Source organism: Alosa sapidissima, chromosome 10 (genome assembly GCF_018492685.1).
Source record: "Alosa sapidissima isolate fAloSap1 chromosome 10, fAloSap1.pri, whole genome shotgun sequence".
Lineage (NCBI taxonomy): Eukaryota > Metazoa > Chordata > Actinopteri > Clupeiformes > Clupeidae > Alosa > Alosa sapidissima.
This window is the reverse complement of record NC_055966.1, coordinates 14727388-14744793: the sequence shown is the minus strand read 5'-3', so window position 1 is coordinate 14744793 and position 17406 is coordinate 14727388. Positions and strand designations below refer to the sequence as shown.

General features: G+C 41.9%; 1 protein-coding gene across 11 annotated transcripts in view; it reads right to left on the bottom strand.

Annotated features, from left to right (window-relative positions):
- The window catches only part of cep162 (centrosomal protein 162), an 82168-nt gene that overhangs the window by 13414 nt on the left and 51348 nt on the right, over positions 1-17406 (bottom strand). For 10 of the 11 annotated variants that reach the window (XM_042106343.1, XM_042106352.1, XM_042106348.1 and 7 more), the window contains 5 exons: positions 12615-12719; positions 10202-10498; positions 6951-7654; positions 1607-1748; positions 576-674 (listed from right to left, as the gene is read on the bottom strand). In XM_042106343.1, coding sequence (XP_041962277.1) covers positions 576-674; positions 1607-1748; positions 6951-7654; positions 10202-10498; positions 12615-12719 — 1347 coding nt within the window. The remainder of the gene's footprint in view (positions 1-575; positions 675-1606; positions 1749-6950; positions 7655-10201; positions 10499-12614; positions 12720-17406) is intronic. The other variant, XM_042106353.1, reaches the window with a different exon arrangement.

The window sequence follows — 17406 nt, the reverse complement described above, 5'->3', positions numbered from 1 at the left end:
ACATGGGTAAATCATCATGAATTTGTATGATTTGGCTATGACTCGACTTGACTTGACTGACCCAAGCTATGACTTGACTTGACTTGCTTGATTGTCACAAAAAATGACTTGGACCTGCTTGAGACTTGAAGGTTAAGACTTGAGACTTGCTTGTGACTTGCACATGTGTGACTTACTCCCACCTCTGGTATCCAGCACCTGTAGAATCCTTATAGATGTGTGTACACCTCTACACTCTAGTTACAAATTCTTAAACAATCAAAAACTATTTCACAACCAATTCAATGTCAGAGAAGCTGGAAATGTAGCAGAGAAAGCTACAGCTTTGTTCTTGTTTGTCAAGTGCACTTTTGTTCTTCAGAAACAGACAGCTTAGCCTGCCAAAGGACAAATAGTTAGTATGCTTCCCACTGCAGGGCCTCACATCTTCCAGTAGATAACTAGAATTTAACATTTTCAGTGGAAAGGACCAGTGTGTGTGTGTGTGTGTGTGTGTGTGTGTGAGTGAGACATTAACTGTTGAACCATGTCTGCCACGTCAGTCTGAGGATGAAGGGTAGAGGAGGGGACCTTACCTGAATCTGAAGAGTGTCCTCTCGGAGTTTGGACACGGTCAACGCCTCCTTGGTTCCCTGAAGCTCCTTCAGCTGGTCACGCAGATGACGCACTATGATCTAACACACACACACACACATACAGTATTACCATCACTAAAATATCCTTGGAACGCACCCTCCATGTGAACTGTCCACCTGCTGAAAAACCACCTACACACTTTCAGCTTATCAACCGTCTCCTCAACCACTGGAGCCAGCAATTAAAGGAGGAGGAAGAGAGAGGAAACTGCTTGTTGCTTGTTTGCTTATTATCAGTTCCCAGGCTGTGTACTGTGCTTCCCAACCACAAATAAACATCAGTGTTACTTTTTAAGCAGCAAAGAGCAAGTTCCTGCTAGGAGCCAAATTCCTTCATCTGAACATAAGATTAGCATCTGCAATTCTTTTGTGGTCTTTAAACACATAGCCAGTAGCAACAGCAGCAGTTGATATTGACCTCTCCAGAATAAGTCCCGCCTCCGCAACTTCCGTATCCATCCAACATGGCGTTTCGAAATATCATACCGGTAAAACATCTGTAGGTAGCGAAGTTGAAAAAGATGGTGGGCAGATTGGCCTACACACTTCTGCCATCTAGTTTCCACTGGATTTTTTTATTGTCGGTGCCGTTTAAGTAGTATACCGTACTATAGACTATACTACTTAAACGGCACCGAAAATCAAAAAATCCAGTGGAAACTAGATGGCAGAAGTGTGTAGGCCAATCTGCCCAGCAGCTTTTTCTACTTTGTCACCTACAGAGTTTGACAGGTACGATCTTTCAAAATGCCATGTTATTTCCCATAGACATTTGACTACCGAAGGTTGGATGGATACGGAAGTTAGGAGGCGGGACTTATTCTGGAGAGGTCTATTAACACTGTGGAGGAGGACGTGACCGTGTAGCTAGACTCACTGATTGGCTAGCTGATTTACAGCCAGGGCTGAGTTCCTCGGGAGCTGTATCCTAACAGACTTTGCCTTTTTTGAACTGGTTCCATGAGACTCACCTCCTGAGAGCTGACTTGATTGGTCAGTTCGGCCACCTTAGAGGTGGAGTGCTCCAGGGCGTGGCGGGCGCGCAGGCTCTCAAGCTCCCTCTGGTGGTCAGCAGAGAGTAAGGCCTGCTGCTGGGCACTGTGCTCCTTGACCCTGACACAATAAGGGAATAGGAAGATGACTTCAAACGCAACTTGATACATATTACAACAAATCTAATGTTTCATTTCCATTGGAGGACTGTGGACTTGTAGTCATGGTGAAGACTCAAAATTTCAGAATGGCAAAAAATAGAGACATTGTATATTATAATTGTATATTATTGTACTTGTATTTAACTATTACAAACAAATGATGTCCAATTTATCATATAGCCATTGCTGTGTGACAATACAAAGTGTAGGGTTTATTTTGCCATTTTTGGAACCACACATTTGCACTTAAATGAACCTCCTTCCGTCCAACCGTAGGTTCTCTTGCAATGCGACAGAAAGCCGTGCCACCCTCGCCAATGGATCAAAAACACTCTGCACTCAGCGTCTCCATTGATCGCCAGTATCCCCTAAAGCTCGGACGCAATTTATAGATTTCCCTTCAAATTCTGGTCCAACCCCTTGCTCTTCAGCGTCCGGCCTTCCATAATCTCATTCTCTTCCAGGCCACGTGCGCAGGGCCAGCAGAGCGGAGCCGAGGACTGCAGCGTGAGTGGGCGTTCTCCCACAGCGTCTCACTCCATCGACTAACGCAGCCCAGGGCCCATAACGCCACAGCTGTCTGCCACCCACTGCCCCAGCACGGATATTTATAGACCCGTTTTTGTGTGTGTGTGTGTTTTGTTTTCTTCAGGTCATTAGTATTGGCACCACTACACAAATACAAATCCCTGAATTACATTTAATAACCTAAAGCGACATAAGACTTTGATCGGAGACTAGCGAGCTGACAACCTAAAAGCCATGGCAAAAACCTCACAAACACAAATGACACAGCCAGGTAGCACTAACAACAGCCTTGTAACAGCTGACAATGTTCTACTGTGGAAGCTTTTCTTGAGAGCTTTTCTTTTTCCCAGCTGAGTGCACAGATGTACTGGATCCTGGATGCCAAGAAAGAAAAGAGTGTGTTTCTCGGCCCATTGCATAACTGTATTCCCACGGCCCTAACAAATAGAATTTGGAAAAGATAACAAAAATGATTTGCGTGTAAAAACATACCTCTAAAAAGTGTTAAATTGATGCTCTAAAACGGTGTTTCTCAAAGTGTGGTCCGCAAGCTATCCCAAGTGGTCCGCGAGTAGACGTGGTAAAATATAATATAGATGAGTTGTCTGCAATATTGAACCAACTTGTATGCAAATCCAAACAGTTCTGCAACACTATCTATGTAAGATATGCCAGTTTAAATCACATGAATCCTCTGACACAATAAGCAAGGTGGTTCAGGCCTATTGTTTTATTGGTTAAGTGGTCTTTTGTCTAAAAAGAAGTTTGAGAAACACTGCTCTAAAACAACTTGATAAAACGTATTTGGATTTCCCATTGCCACCGGCTACAGGAACTGATCATTGAATCCACGCTGATGAATTATAGAGGCCCAATGTCAAACCAAACAAAATCTATTTCATAATTCTAGCACCCACGTCCTCCAGTTAACACTTAAAACTCTTATTAAAGCCCCATGCAGCCTCATTTCAAGACACCTTTCATATCCATAGCAACAGCACCATTCACATTCCCCCCCACCCACAGCCACATTACACAGAAAACTGGACATTACTGAGCCTTTTTTTTTTTTTTTTTTATATAAGTCAGAATGTCAATAGCCTAGATATATTGTGCCACTTCCTTTACATAACCAGAGAGACTTCGGTCTTCAGCTCAGTTGCTTGCTTGCTGAGCTGCTTTTAAATGCAACGATTAAATCTCTCTAGTGAAGACACTCAAGTAAAGCCATCAGCCTTCTCTATTACAGCTGCTGCTAAGTGGCACTCGACTTGAGAGCCTGGTGGATAATGATGATGTTTTGGTTTCTTTTGTTTTCCCATGAACCGTCCACAGTCCAATGTACTTGGACTTAAACTGGAGCACAGAGGTCACAATCTCTACGGCACTTCACTCTGCCCTGTCCCACCTTGACAATAGGGCTGAAACGATTCATCGAGTTTCTCGAATAACTCGATTACAAAAATTACTCAAGGCAAAAACCCTGCCTCGAAGCCTCGTTAAATTACTATGACGCGCACTATACGCACAGGGATCTGATTGTTCCACACGGACCGTTGTTCAGGAAGCACACCACTACCGCGTGAATCGTGATACATTCGGAATTTAGCTGGCGCGATGGCAGAGTCAAGATGTCTATAAATGGCAGAGAATGTCTAAAGTTTTCAAGTAAAGTTTTGGGATCATTACATACTCAAAAAGTAAAAGAACAAGCATCTGAACCTAAAACATCCATTCCATGCTGTTTCACCAAGCGTCAATAAAGTAGGCTATCTATCAATCTATGTAGCCTATCTATCATCTATCTACGTAGCCTATAGCCTACATTGATGTTGGCTGATTTTAATCACATACTGTATTTGTAGCGATGACGTGATATAATGTTTAGCTTTGATGTTTTTAAGTAGTAAACTTATTCACGTTCAATTGCAAGACAGTATGCCTAAAAAAGAACCCCTTCTTATACCGTATGCACACTCATCTTCCCTCACGCACCGCACGCGTGCACACACACACAGGTTGCTAGGTTACCATAGCAAATAGGCTCACCCCAGAAATTATTTTTAGTAGCCTAATGGTAAAATTATTTGTTAGTAGCCTAATGGTAAAAATTATTTGTTAGTAGCCTAATGGTAAATGCTGCAGGTGTAGAAATCTACATAAAACAGATATTTACTTTAATGTCAGGTCTAGATTACATCATGGAACTTAAATTGCTTTCCCTCTTCTCTTCTCCCTCCCAGCACTTCACAACATAGTATGGACAGCTAAGTCATGCACAAGAGGCTGCAATTTTACAGAGAGCATTTTGAACATTATTTAATTGTTGGCACTGGCACTTATAAACACTAAATGGGTAAATTGCAATTAATGGGCTTAGTTTTGGAGCCAAATGTTGGAGTTAGAATAGGCCTAAATACCTCTCTGCCAATTGCTTGATCATTTTACAGCCATGTCATTTTCGTTATGCATTATTTGTTTTGGTTGTTTAAAAATGCAAAAAAAAAAAAAAAAAAATCTGATTAATCGATCGATAAAGTGCTAGATTAATCGATTACAAAAAGAATCGATAGCTGCAGCCCTACTTGACAATAGCAACACCTATGTGAGAATGCTGTTCACTGACTTTAGTTCAGCATTTAACACCTTCATCCCCTCCAAACTGGTCACCAAACTCAGTGAACTGGGCATCAATACCTCTCTCTGTAACTGGATTCTGGACTTCCTAACCAACAGACCTCAGGCGTACCACAGGGATGTGTGCTGAGCCCTCTCCTTTACTCCCTCTTCACCCACAACTGCACACATGTACATGGCTCTAACGCCATTGTCTAGTTTGCAGATGACCCTACAGTGATTGGTCTCATCAGCAACAACGATGAGACGGCCTACAGAGAGAAGGTCCAGCACCTTACATCGTGGTGCACTGACAACAACCTAGCTCTCAACACCAAGAAGACCAAAGAGCTCATTGTGGACTTCAGGAAGTCTAAAGCTAGCACACACACACCCATTCTCATCAATGGGACCGAAGTGGAGCATGTCACCAGCTTCAAGTTTCTGGGTGTCCACATCTCTGGGGACCTCTCTTGGACCATCAACTCTTCTGAGCTGAGCACTGTTTCTGCACTACAATGGTACCGTTACCTCACTACACATAGCTGTACTTTCTGTACATATCTGTCTTTATTTTTCATACTGAATATCCACATTTATTCTGTTTTCTTATTTTATATTCTGTCAACACACTGCATATATCTACACTATTCTTACTACTATTACAATGTTACTGCTACTACATTGCACATATCTGTAGATGTTGTTCATACATTGTTCATAGTCATATTATTCTGCTCTTAAGGTAACTGCTAATACACTGCACATATTTAATTTATACCCCTCTAAACCACCATCTGTAAATCAACTGTATACTACTGTCTACACTGCACTATATTTATCGTCCTGTCTATGCACCACCTGCCTATACTTTGTAAATCACATTGCACTTTTCTGCTTTTTTTTTGCACTTCTGGTTAGATGCAAACTGCATTTCGTTGTCTTTGTACTTGTACTCTGCACAATGACAATAAAGTTTAATCTAATCTAATCTAATATACCACAAGCCTAAACTCTAACAATTCCCAACATTAATCTGGTTATGGGCTACAATCATTCATCAAGCAATTTCTTGAAAAAGCCTCTTTCTTGGCAAATTACAGAATCATAGGAAGAATTCAGATGCCAAACTCTCTAAATCTGTCCGACAATTTTTCTTTAAAATGTGCTTTTTTTTTAAAAAAAATGACCAGGCTCCTATACATTTTTGCCTACAAATCAATATTTCAGACCAGGAAGACAGCGGGTTTTGAAGCGAAAAATTGAAGCGAATCGTTTCACCATCGTTATCTCATTTTTGACCGAGATGGGTTTTGCATCTGAACTCATATGGAATATCTCTTTTCTATTAAACTAGCTGAACTAGAGGAGTGTGGTGTCCAAGCTTGGAAGACTAATAAGAAATAGTAAATTAGTTGGTTACATTATTAATAATGTAATTAACTAGTACAGTTAAATCTCATCATCTATCAATTCTATCATGCCATTTCTGGTAGCTGCATACCCTCAGGTGGCATACAACCATCAAGTTTCCAAACAGTAATTACAACTTTGGAAATTAATTACGAGTTCAAGAATGTCCAATTACTGGCTTTCCTCCAGCCCATTACTGCTACAACATTTCTTACATAAATAAATTTCACCCATCAGCAGTCTGATAAACAGCCGTCTCTGATAAACAGGGGTATGCAGGCTATTTCTGTCTCTGTGTTTCTGAGACCACATCGCCCTCACCCAGTCACTGCGTTATTCACATTGAAATCTTTTCACATGCATTATTTCGGTCTGAGCGCTTTCTCTGCATCCGAGTCACAGCACTCTTGCTTTTCCTTAGCTCTTTTTATAATCTGCTTCTGCCTCTCCCGAGTGCTCATACTGAATAAAATGTAACAATCGGTTCATTCCTGGGGATTCCTGGTATTAAATATGTGCATGAGCCAAAGTCGACTGTGTTATTAAGTTTTGTCAAACTAAGAGGTTGAATGATAAGCTAGTGTGGTGCTGTGCGCAGTGCTACCTCTGGAGTTCAGCCTGTGCGTGGGTAGCAGCCTGCTGCAGGGCCTCTCTCTCCTGCCGCATCTCCTGCTCCAGCTTCTCCAGTCTTTCCCGAAGCCCGTCGCTCTCGGCCTGCACCTCCGAGATGTGGGAGCCCGCGAACACCGCCGGCTGGTACGCCTTCTCGTCCTGCGTGGCCGGGAAACTCTCCGTGGTCATGGTGGCCTTAGTGGCGGCACCGGCGGCGCAGGGCGCTCCTGCTCCGCTCTTCCCTTTGGCCTCGTGACCTTTGACCCCCGCCCAGCGCCCCGAGAGCATGGTGCGTCGCTCGCGCTGCAGACGCTCCACGGTACGGCTCAGCTCCTGCAGACGGAGGCTCTTGGCAGCCAGCTCGCCAGTGAGGCGCTCCACGCGTACCACCTGCGCCTCCTCCGTCTGCCGCTGGTGCCTCTGGGTGGAGGCGCCCGGGCTGCGCAGATGCTGCTGCTGCTGCTGGGCCTTTCCCAGCTGCTCCCGCAGACTGGCCACCTCTGCCTGTAGAGAGCTCTCACGCTGCTTCTGGTCCTCCTTCAGCCTGCGCACCTCCACCTGGAGGGAGTGGACACATGCTGACGCCGCCTCCTCTTCCTCCTCCTCTCCTTCCTCTGCTCCTCCAGTCTTCTGTGCAGTCTGGTGTCTCTCGGACAGCTGCTGTTGCAGCTCGCCTATCCGCTGCTCATACTGAAGCTACGCACAAACACAAACCAAGGACATGATGTACTCAGAAATGAATTAAAGTTCATAAAACTAATCAAAGTACAGCCATGAGATGAACATCATCATTAAACCATCACTATAAAAGTCAAAGTGAATCTGACATGTCACTTGGTAAAGGTTACAGTTCCCATGCAAGTTTGAAATTATAGAGCTGCTCATATAAAATACTAAATCATTGTGATGCTGTCCTGCTTTAGCAACCTCATTTGAGACATTGGATTTATTTATGCACCCAACAAAACAGCATTTACCACCAACACAAACCACAACTTCTACTCAAGGTCAAACCCAGTGTTTTTAGTCTAGCAAATACAAAATAGGAAATAGACTAAATTACAGTGGTTCTGAAGAATGAAGAGTGCCCATAAAATTGCAGGTGAACTTAAGCAGCAGGTGCATAATAATAGACGCTACCATGGACATTACTAAAGTACTTATGGACTGAAATGACTCATATTAGATGTGTTCCAGCCTTCTGAGTGGCACAGACTCTGACTGAGAAAACACATTGCCTATAAAGTATAAGCAAAGCCTGGGAGAAAACACCACTGCCTATAAGCAAGGCCTGGGTAAAAACATACTGCCTCTATATAAGGCCTTGATGAAAACACACTGCCTCTGATAAAGCAAGGCCTGGGTGAAAACACACTTCCTCTGGGTGTAGCAGCATGCCTTGCCAGGCTCCAGCTTTGTGGTGGTATGTTGCCCTCACTTAATAAACTACATAAGCAACTCTCCACATGTAACATTTATTTATTTTTTATTTTTTATTTAAAGGATGGCATTAGAATTTAAAGAAACTTTTACACCTAATGGACATGTTTTAAGGAAACATGCCCATTAGGTGTTTTTTATGTGTTGCAAAACATCACAAGATAAATAATTAGTAAACACCATGGCTGAACTGTTTCCGGTTTATTAACAGTAATTGCATTGTTACCTTCATCAACCTCAGGTCCAGCGCCACTGTATGTTCGCGTAGAACTACCTCCGCAGACTGTTTGCGATTTTTCACAAACGTTCCTCCAAAACTCCAGGCAAACGAAAAACTGTTTGTAAACGTTCGCCTATGTGTGCGAATTTTAATATACCCCTGGTTGCTTACAAAATAACAAATGGGAACAGCCAGTCATTGTTGCATCACAATGGATGGAACTAGGGCTAGGATAAACGATTATTTTTTAAACGATTAATCTAGCGATTATTTTTTCGATGCATCGATTAATCTAATGATTAATTTTTTCAGTCCGATTCGATTTCGATTCGATTCGATTATCTCCCCATTAATTGACTAATTGCAATTTATACATGTTGATTTATATATCTGAATGAAAAAAAACATGAATTCCTTAACATTGCAATATATGTTTATTGCTCTTAAAATTCCAAAATAAAAGACTATACAAGTGCAAAGTAATGCATTCTTAGTCAGAGGTAGCATTCAATAAAGTTCAGTAGTGTATAGGTCTAATTGAGTGCCTGTCACTTTCACTTTTCAAGATGTTCGTTCCCTTGCAATTGTAACACTAACGCAGTTAAAACGCAGCTGATGTATGGATGCAATTCATAACGTAGATAGATAGATAGATAGATAGATAGATAGATAGATAGATAGATAGATAGATACTTTATTGATCCCCAGGGGAAATTCAAGAACTAACGTAGTTAGTTCAAATAACAGTTTGTACTTCTCCTTGGGACAAGCACTTTTGAGTCTTGGAAAACACTTTTCCATTTACATCGGGATTTTGCAAACATTCAGTGTCAGAGTCAATAAAATGAGCCCTGAGTAACGAAATTGACAAGCAGCTGTAAGTAAGCATGCTAAACTCAACATCCAAACAGTATTCTAACGTTAGCTTTGAGATACTGCTTGATTGCATAACTTAACTAAGTTTAGTCTCCTCAATGTACTGTTGTGATAGACCTAGCAGAGTTAACTTGACTGCAGCAGTTTTGAACAAATTTGCACAGCATGGTCATGATACTAAGCGAATTTAATAGCAATTTAGCCAGCCGTGTTCTATGCAATGCTTCTATGTGGCAACAACAATCCTTCAACAATCGTGAATATTTTGTGTTGCACATGCAGAGGAGGGGCAGCGGGCTCGTTACGAGAGAGAGTGGGCGGGGCAGGGAAAGGCTGCGTGCGTAAAAAGTGAACCTCAAAGGATCTCATCTTTAATTTAAATAGTACAACATAGAACATCAATGTGTGACGGCCGGTTTTGTGGCGCCCCACCACAGATTAGTCAACGTATGGGAAACACTGAAGGTGTAAAATTCAAAATATTTGGCAGCACGCGTTTTGGGTCTGACAAATCGACGCGCATATTTTGCATCGACGTATTTTTTGCGTCGACGTAATTGATTACGTCGCCGCGTTGTCCCAGCCCTAGATGGAACCCAATTGTGACCGCCCTGCGGATTGGAGTTTTCCAAATAGTGTGTGTGTGTGTGTGTGTGTGTGTGTGTGTGTGTGTGTGTGTGTGTGTGTGTGTGTGTGTGTGTGTGTACCTTGACCTTGTGGAACTGCTGCTCGATGGCCCTGAGGCTGCGCTTGGCATCCTCGTCCCGGTTCTCCAGCTCGGCCTCCAGCCGGTGGACACGACGCTGCAGCAGGACAGTGCTCTTTGGTGTGGGGGGCACTGGGGAGCGCTCTGGCCTGTCCGGCGTCTCCGCAACCCCACCTGCCTTCTCCTTCTCCTCCGCCCCTCCGGCTGCGGTTGCCGCTTCTGCCGCGGCCGCTGCATACATCAAGGATGGGAGGGAGTTAGGGTGCCGACGTCTGAGGATCTCTTCCATCTCCTTGACCTGAGAGACACACACAGACACACACACAAACACAAAGAATAAGCCAAATAATATTTGCTAATATTTCAATATTTATGGAATTAATCATAGCACCCTAAATACACACAATAAAAATGTATCTACACAAACAGTTGGCTGTGGAGTCCAAACCCACAGTGAGAGGCGTTTCATTAGAAGAAACCCTCATCAAGATGACGAAAGGGAGAGACAAAAAATCATCCACTTCCTGTATCATGCACAGACACACACCAACGTGTGAGCATCACCCATTCCTACTGACCTCGAACTGCACTCTAACACCACTTAATGATTGTCAGGAAGGAAGCAGACACTCAAGACCCGTGAAATGTGTGTAGTTTAGTCTGGAACTTAACGGGGAGGTGTGAGGAGGTGCAGCTAACAGATGGGAGCGTACAGTAGCCTCAGGCACCAGGAACTCGCCTGAAAAATGATTTTTTAGTCATAATGAGACCATTAGCCTCAGACAGGGATGCAGCAGTGTACAGACATCGTGGCATTTTATGGCATGGAGGTCCATGGCATGCACACCAAATTATTATCGGATATTATTGAAAAAAATATATATTATTATAACATATATTTTTGGAGAAAAAAAAGAAACTGAATGGATGTGAAGTTGCTGCCAAAAGAGGAAATATATCAAACATGCCCCCCGCCCATTCATGAATACCATCATTAACCATCACCAGCCATAATAAAATGCACTATGAAAATAATTTCCCACATCCCGGCTAAATCTCCTAGCTAAATCTGTGCTTTAAATGTCTGAGTTACAGTGAAACCCTATGGAGTATGGACAAATACGATATCCTGTGAAACTGTGATATTTTCAGAGACAATCATCATACCATGAATATCTCATAGCATTGCATCCCATTGCCATTGAGCGATTTGTAACTTTCACAATGTATGCTGAAGATGTACAACTCACACCACAGTGCCTTCTGACACCAGCCAAAGCCTACAATTAATTGACATGCTGGTGATATCCAAACGAGAAACATCAGCTTCTGCAGAACGGAATTTTATTTCCGTGTAGTTTTTCTATAACGGTGGCCAGTGAACATTATTTTATTCTGACGGTGAAGGGAGACAGCAGTCGTTCCACCTGACATTGAACTGACACTGGTCTCTGGAGGAACAATCAAACACTCAGACTGAATTGGAAAAGAGCCAGATCTGCCAGTATGGCATTCAGACCACATACACCACATACATGTGCTTCTAAAGCAAACCTAATGTAAAAATCGCTATCAGAAAACAAAAGGTTCCCAATCACATTTGGAGAATAGTCTTTGCCATATAATTACCATTTACAATAACCAAGACAGAATGCATAAATTAAAAAAAAAAAAAAAAAAAATATATATATATAATAAACAAATCATCCAAACAGCCTGGCATTTTAATGGAAAGAAAGAGTGAGGAAAGACCCAATCAAGGGCTAAACACAGCACAAAATGTCAATTCAATGTCAGAGTGTCAGAGTTTGGTGTTAACATTCCATTGTAACGGTAATTTTCACCTTCATCAAGCCCACGTCCAACTCCACTTTATGTTCACGGAGAGCTACCTCCTCAGACTGTTTGCGAGTGTTTGCAAAGGTTCGCCAAAAACTAAAGGCAGGAAGCTGTGACTAAACTAAACTCTGATCATTAAACTGGATGATGCAAACATTATGCATAAAAAGCAGCACTCTTGTGGCATAGACGGCAATGCTCTAGGCTGTCTGACAGGCCTCATTTTGGATTCAGATCAGCTCTCTGCAAACAGCATCACTCGAGGGGGAAACAAATCAGTCAAGTGATCTCAAATCATCATAATGACAATATAGACTCTTAACGTAAATAAAGAGTAATGAGGACTTTGTAGATAGACTCACAGCTTATGCTGCGTTCCACACAACACTGATGTTGGAGAATGAACTCTTACTAACGGCGGGACCGATAGACTGACCCTGAGTATATGAGAAGGAAATCCAACTTAGGGTGACGTTCCATTGTACAATTCCTATTGGAAATTTCAAGTCAGAAATACCTAACTTTCAAGTTCTCTGGAATTCAATATTAATTTGAGCTGTGATGACTCCGTGTACCTGTCGCTCCAGGTCCTGGATCCTCTTGGCGTCGGCCGCCCTCTCCCTAATCCTCCTCTGCTGCTGGCTGGCTCTGCTGTCCACCTGAGATTTCAGCCTGTCCACCTGACACACACACACACACACACACACACACACACACACACACACACACACACAAATAAATGAATCAGCTCAGGCCTACACCAACACATGTACACACACACACACACACACACAAATGCACCTTCTGCATGTGATTCTCTGATTGTCGTTCCTCAGCTGTCTTTAAAATGCCTCCAGTTAATAAACAAATCACCTAGTAGTCACAATTGAGAAGGGCCTGAGACCAGCTATGTGTTTGTGTCTGTGTGTCCACTAAATAAGACCACTTGAGCTAAGACATAAACAGCAGCTTCTCTGAGCACGCTGGATGAGATGCAGGACACGAAAAAAGGGTCCTAATTCCAGGCGGACATCTTTGTGGGCAGTCAACGTTACAATTAACTTTGGGAGCTAGAATTCTTTTATTTATTTATTTACATTTCTGGTCGATGCCCATGTATTGAGCCGTGTTATTTGTTTGTGTGTATGTATGTCTGTGTGTGTGTGTGTGTGTGTGTGTGTGTGCTAATGTGAGTGTGTGTGTGGGTGTGTCCGGTCCTATTTCTTTTGCTGCTGATTTTGCTGATCTCAGTGTTTCTTTAAGAGGATATGGTACACAAAGCCCAATAATGCATATGGTTTCTCCTTTAAGAGGATATGGTACACAAAGCCCAATAATGCGTATGGTTTCTCCTTTAAGAGGATATGGTACACAAAGCCCAATAATGTAATCATGTTACATTACTTAGATATGCTGCTGTTTAAGTGCATGCAATTATTAATTATATTATTTATATTATATTCATCTTTCTAATCTCAAATCACTACATTGTGAAAAAGCAGCAAACTGGTCAACCATAAATAACTGGCTCTGAGATTTCACTGGAAATCACTGATTCTCAAGTGGCATACTCTGCCACCAGACTGTAGCAGGAGTACACCCACTTGAGCACCCAGTAAGTGTGACTGGAGAGTGAACATAGGGACGTGGCAGAGCAGCAAACAAACTCCATTATTTCAGCATAGAGGATGAGTGGGCAGGGGAACACTGGAAATGCTTCTGTCAATCAAAGCAACATGATGACATTGCTGGTCAAGCACAAACTCAACAGAGGGCAAAGGACAGCACTCATTACAGTAGATTAGTACAAAAAGATCATGCGTTTGCTTTCCCTGTGATCGCAGTGGTCAGTGTATGTTTCCTTTGATGTCAACCTTTCTTGACCTTCTGGAAGTGTTATTTTTTATATTTTTTCCCCTTTTTTTCTTTCTCTTTAATTTACAGTATGTTTATACTAAAGCATTTAGCTGATGCCTTTATCTAAAACAACTTACAGATACTAATAGCAAGGGCCAGTCTCCCTGGAGCAACTCGAGAGCACAGCGGTGGCAGTTGGGAATCGAACCCACGACTTTTGTGGCTACAGCATGCTAGCCGAGCTCCTAGCCACTACACTACCACCACCTTTTAGTGTGTTGAGAAATGGGAAATCTCATCTCGGACATCACTACTCCTTACACCAGCTCTCCCATCCTCATAACAGAGAAAATGAAACACTAATTGAGCACCATCAAGTGAGAATGGGACTGCTAAAGGGTGTGCCCAGGGTTGTGATTTGGCCATAGGCACAAAGCCCGAGGCACAACCCCAAGACTACACGTCCCATACTGCTCACAGCAGTTTCACTACTGACTAATTGAATTTGAAGGCTTCATTATATGTTTTCAATCATTTAATTACATTTTTGTGCACATAATCTGTTCACTCACCTGTCGTCATGTTACATGTCAATATTTACTCTCACTCTACTCAATTAAAGATTATAGAGCGCTATGCTATGCTCTAAGACAGCGGTGTCAAACTCATATTGGGCAGTGGGCCGAATTTATTGGAATAAGATCTCATGGGGACTGACATTGTCATTGCCTTTACTATACCCACTTATCAGCAAACATGTGCAAGTCATGTACTGCCGTCATATACGGCTCTTTCTCTCTTGAAATAACCTACATCCATTTCAGTTTTTTCAGCCTCTTCCTTCCTTGGGAGGTTTTGTAGTGCTAGGTTTAATCAATTTATCATATCTTACAGATATTGCTTATTGCACATTGATGAAGACAACTGGATGTGAATATCTTTTTTTCTTCTAATTTTTTCTTCCTACCCAAAACATCTGTGGGGCCTTAAATGAGAATTCCGGTGATATTGACCTAAAGTGTGTTGAAACCTGATACCGAGTGTGAACGTATGTCTCATAGCTCATCTTATCAGATTCCAAAAATAATAAAGTGGAAATGCATGGATTTCAGTTGCTTCCAGTAGAAGCAACTGGAATCCATGCATTTCCACGGAATTGTTTTTGGACTCTGATCCCTTATCATACCCGTTCATTTGTACTCGTCGCTCGACTTATCGTGACTAAATTCAAGATGGCGGCGAACGGTAAACTTCCTGAAAGTACTGTCTGTATAAATCGTCTTGTAAATAAACTACCAGTCCTTTTTCAAGTTCAAATAAACTACCAGTGCTTTTTCAAGTTCTCAATGTCTCGTTTTAAATGTCAGGGCCCTCGGAAGTCTACCAATGAAGTGTAGAGCTACTTTGAGCCTTGTAAATGGTGTAAAACAGTGATTTATTTGCATAGCTAGGCCGATGCCCGAGGCACCCCCTTTGAAAACCTGTTAGTAGCATCGGCTAACTAGCGCCAGATTTCAGAGTGCAGGGGACAAGCCGAGATGAGCTATGAGACATACGTTTACACTCGAGATCATGTTTCAACACACTTTAGGTCAATATCACACCAGAATTCTCCTTTAAGAAACCTGCTGGCGGGCCTGATCTGGCCCCCGGGCCTTATGTTTGACACCCCTGCTCTAAGATCTTTGGTGATTACTAGCTGTGAAGAGTCCGAGTGAGGTTGTGTCAGGATATCCCCACACTCATGAAATAACTCTTGTCTAATAAGAAATGAATAAAGTTTGACCAAGCCTAACTGTTGTATAAATGATTGGCACAATCACCATAGTAATCATCATCATCATCACCATCATTATCGAGCCCTAAGGTTCTGTTGATGCTCACCTGCTTAGAGAGGTTCTAATATACAGCACTGTGCAAAAGTGTTAGGGACCCATTAGATTTGTAGTTTTAGCAATGTTATGATGACCATTTTTACAGCCCCAAATCAGAAAAAGACATTTAAAATGCAAATAAAAACAGAATGTAATAATCTGCAAATCTTGTAAACTCATATTTAGTTGCAAGGACACAGACAACTTTTCAAATGTTGAAAATTACAAATTTGACTATTTCATGGAAAATATATGTTTGATACCAGCAGAAAAGTTTCAAGAAAAGTTGGGACGGGGGTAACAAAATGCTGGAAAAGTTGTGTAATGATAAAGAAAACAAAAGGAGGAGAAGTTTCACAACGAATTAGGCAACACGATGTACGGGTTGCCTAATTACACGATGCACGGTATGAAAAAGAGCATCCTAGAGATGCAGGGTGTCTTGGAAGTAAAGATGTACAGTAAGAAGTATTCATCACTCTGTGTAAACCTGTGTGCACAAAATGATGAAACAATGTAATTAGTTAATCATTCTACAGGACATAATATAATTAAAACATTCAGAGAATTCAGAGAAATCTTTGTAAACAAGGGACAGAGCTGAAAAACAATACTGGATGGACATGGTCTTTTGGACCTCAGATGGCACTGCATCAAAACCAGACCTGTTTCTGTAAAGACAATCATTGTATGGGCTCCGGAAAACCTCTGATAAACATCTATGTGCAGTCAATATTCAATTCAAAACCATGTAACAGCCACAACTATATTGAGACATGATACAGAAAATACCACCGTCTTATGTAGTTATGCCTGAGCTTTTTTAAAATGAACTGAGGTAACGTGGAAAAAGGTCCTGTGGTTAGACCAATCAAAATTTGCCATTCTTTTTGGAAATCATGGACACATCTGTCCTAAAGAGGAGAGGGCCTATCCAAGTATCAAACCTATCCAACTTGTTTTAGTGCTCAGTTCCAAACCCAACATCTATGACGGTGTGTGGAGGTGCATTAGTGCCTACAGCATGGTCATCTTGCACATCTGGCAAAGCACAATAATTTCTGAAAAATGTATACAGGTTTTGAGCAACATATACCGCCATCCAGGCAATGTCTTTTCCAGGGAAAACCTTGAATATTTCAGGAAAACAATGCAAAAATGAATTCTGCACATATTTAAACAGTATTTCTCCATAGAGTAAGAGTCCAGGTGCTAAAATGTCCTGTCTGCAGTCCAGACTTGTCAAATTAGGTGTATCATGGAATGAAAAACATGACTAAGAATACCCCATACCACATTTACAGAATGTAATTGAAGAGGTGAAGCAGCACAGTGGTAAACATTCCCTGTCCCAACTTTTCTTGAAACAGTCATGAAATAGTCCAAATTCTCATTTTCAACATTTGATATGTTGTCTATGTCCTTTTTGCTGCTAAATATAGGTTTACTGTATGAGATTTGTTTATTATCACATTCTGTTTTTATTTGCATGATACACAGCGTCCCACTCCCAACTTTTCTATTCAAAGAACCTTGATGAGGCAAGCTGACAATACAATGGGAATACAATGAAGACGGTCACTGGAGATGTACAGTACTTTTCAGGTGGCTCCTCCACTTTGCACCCTGCCAAAAA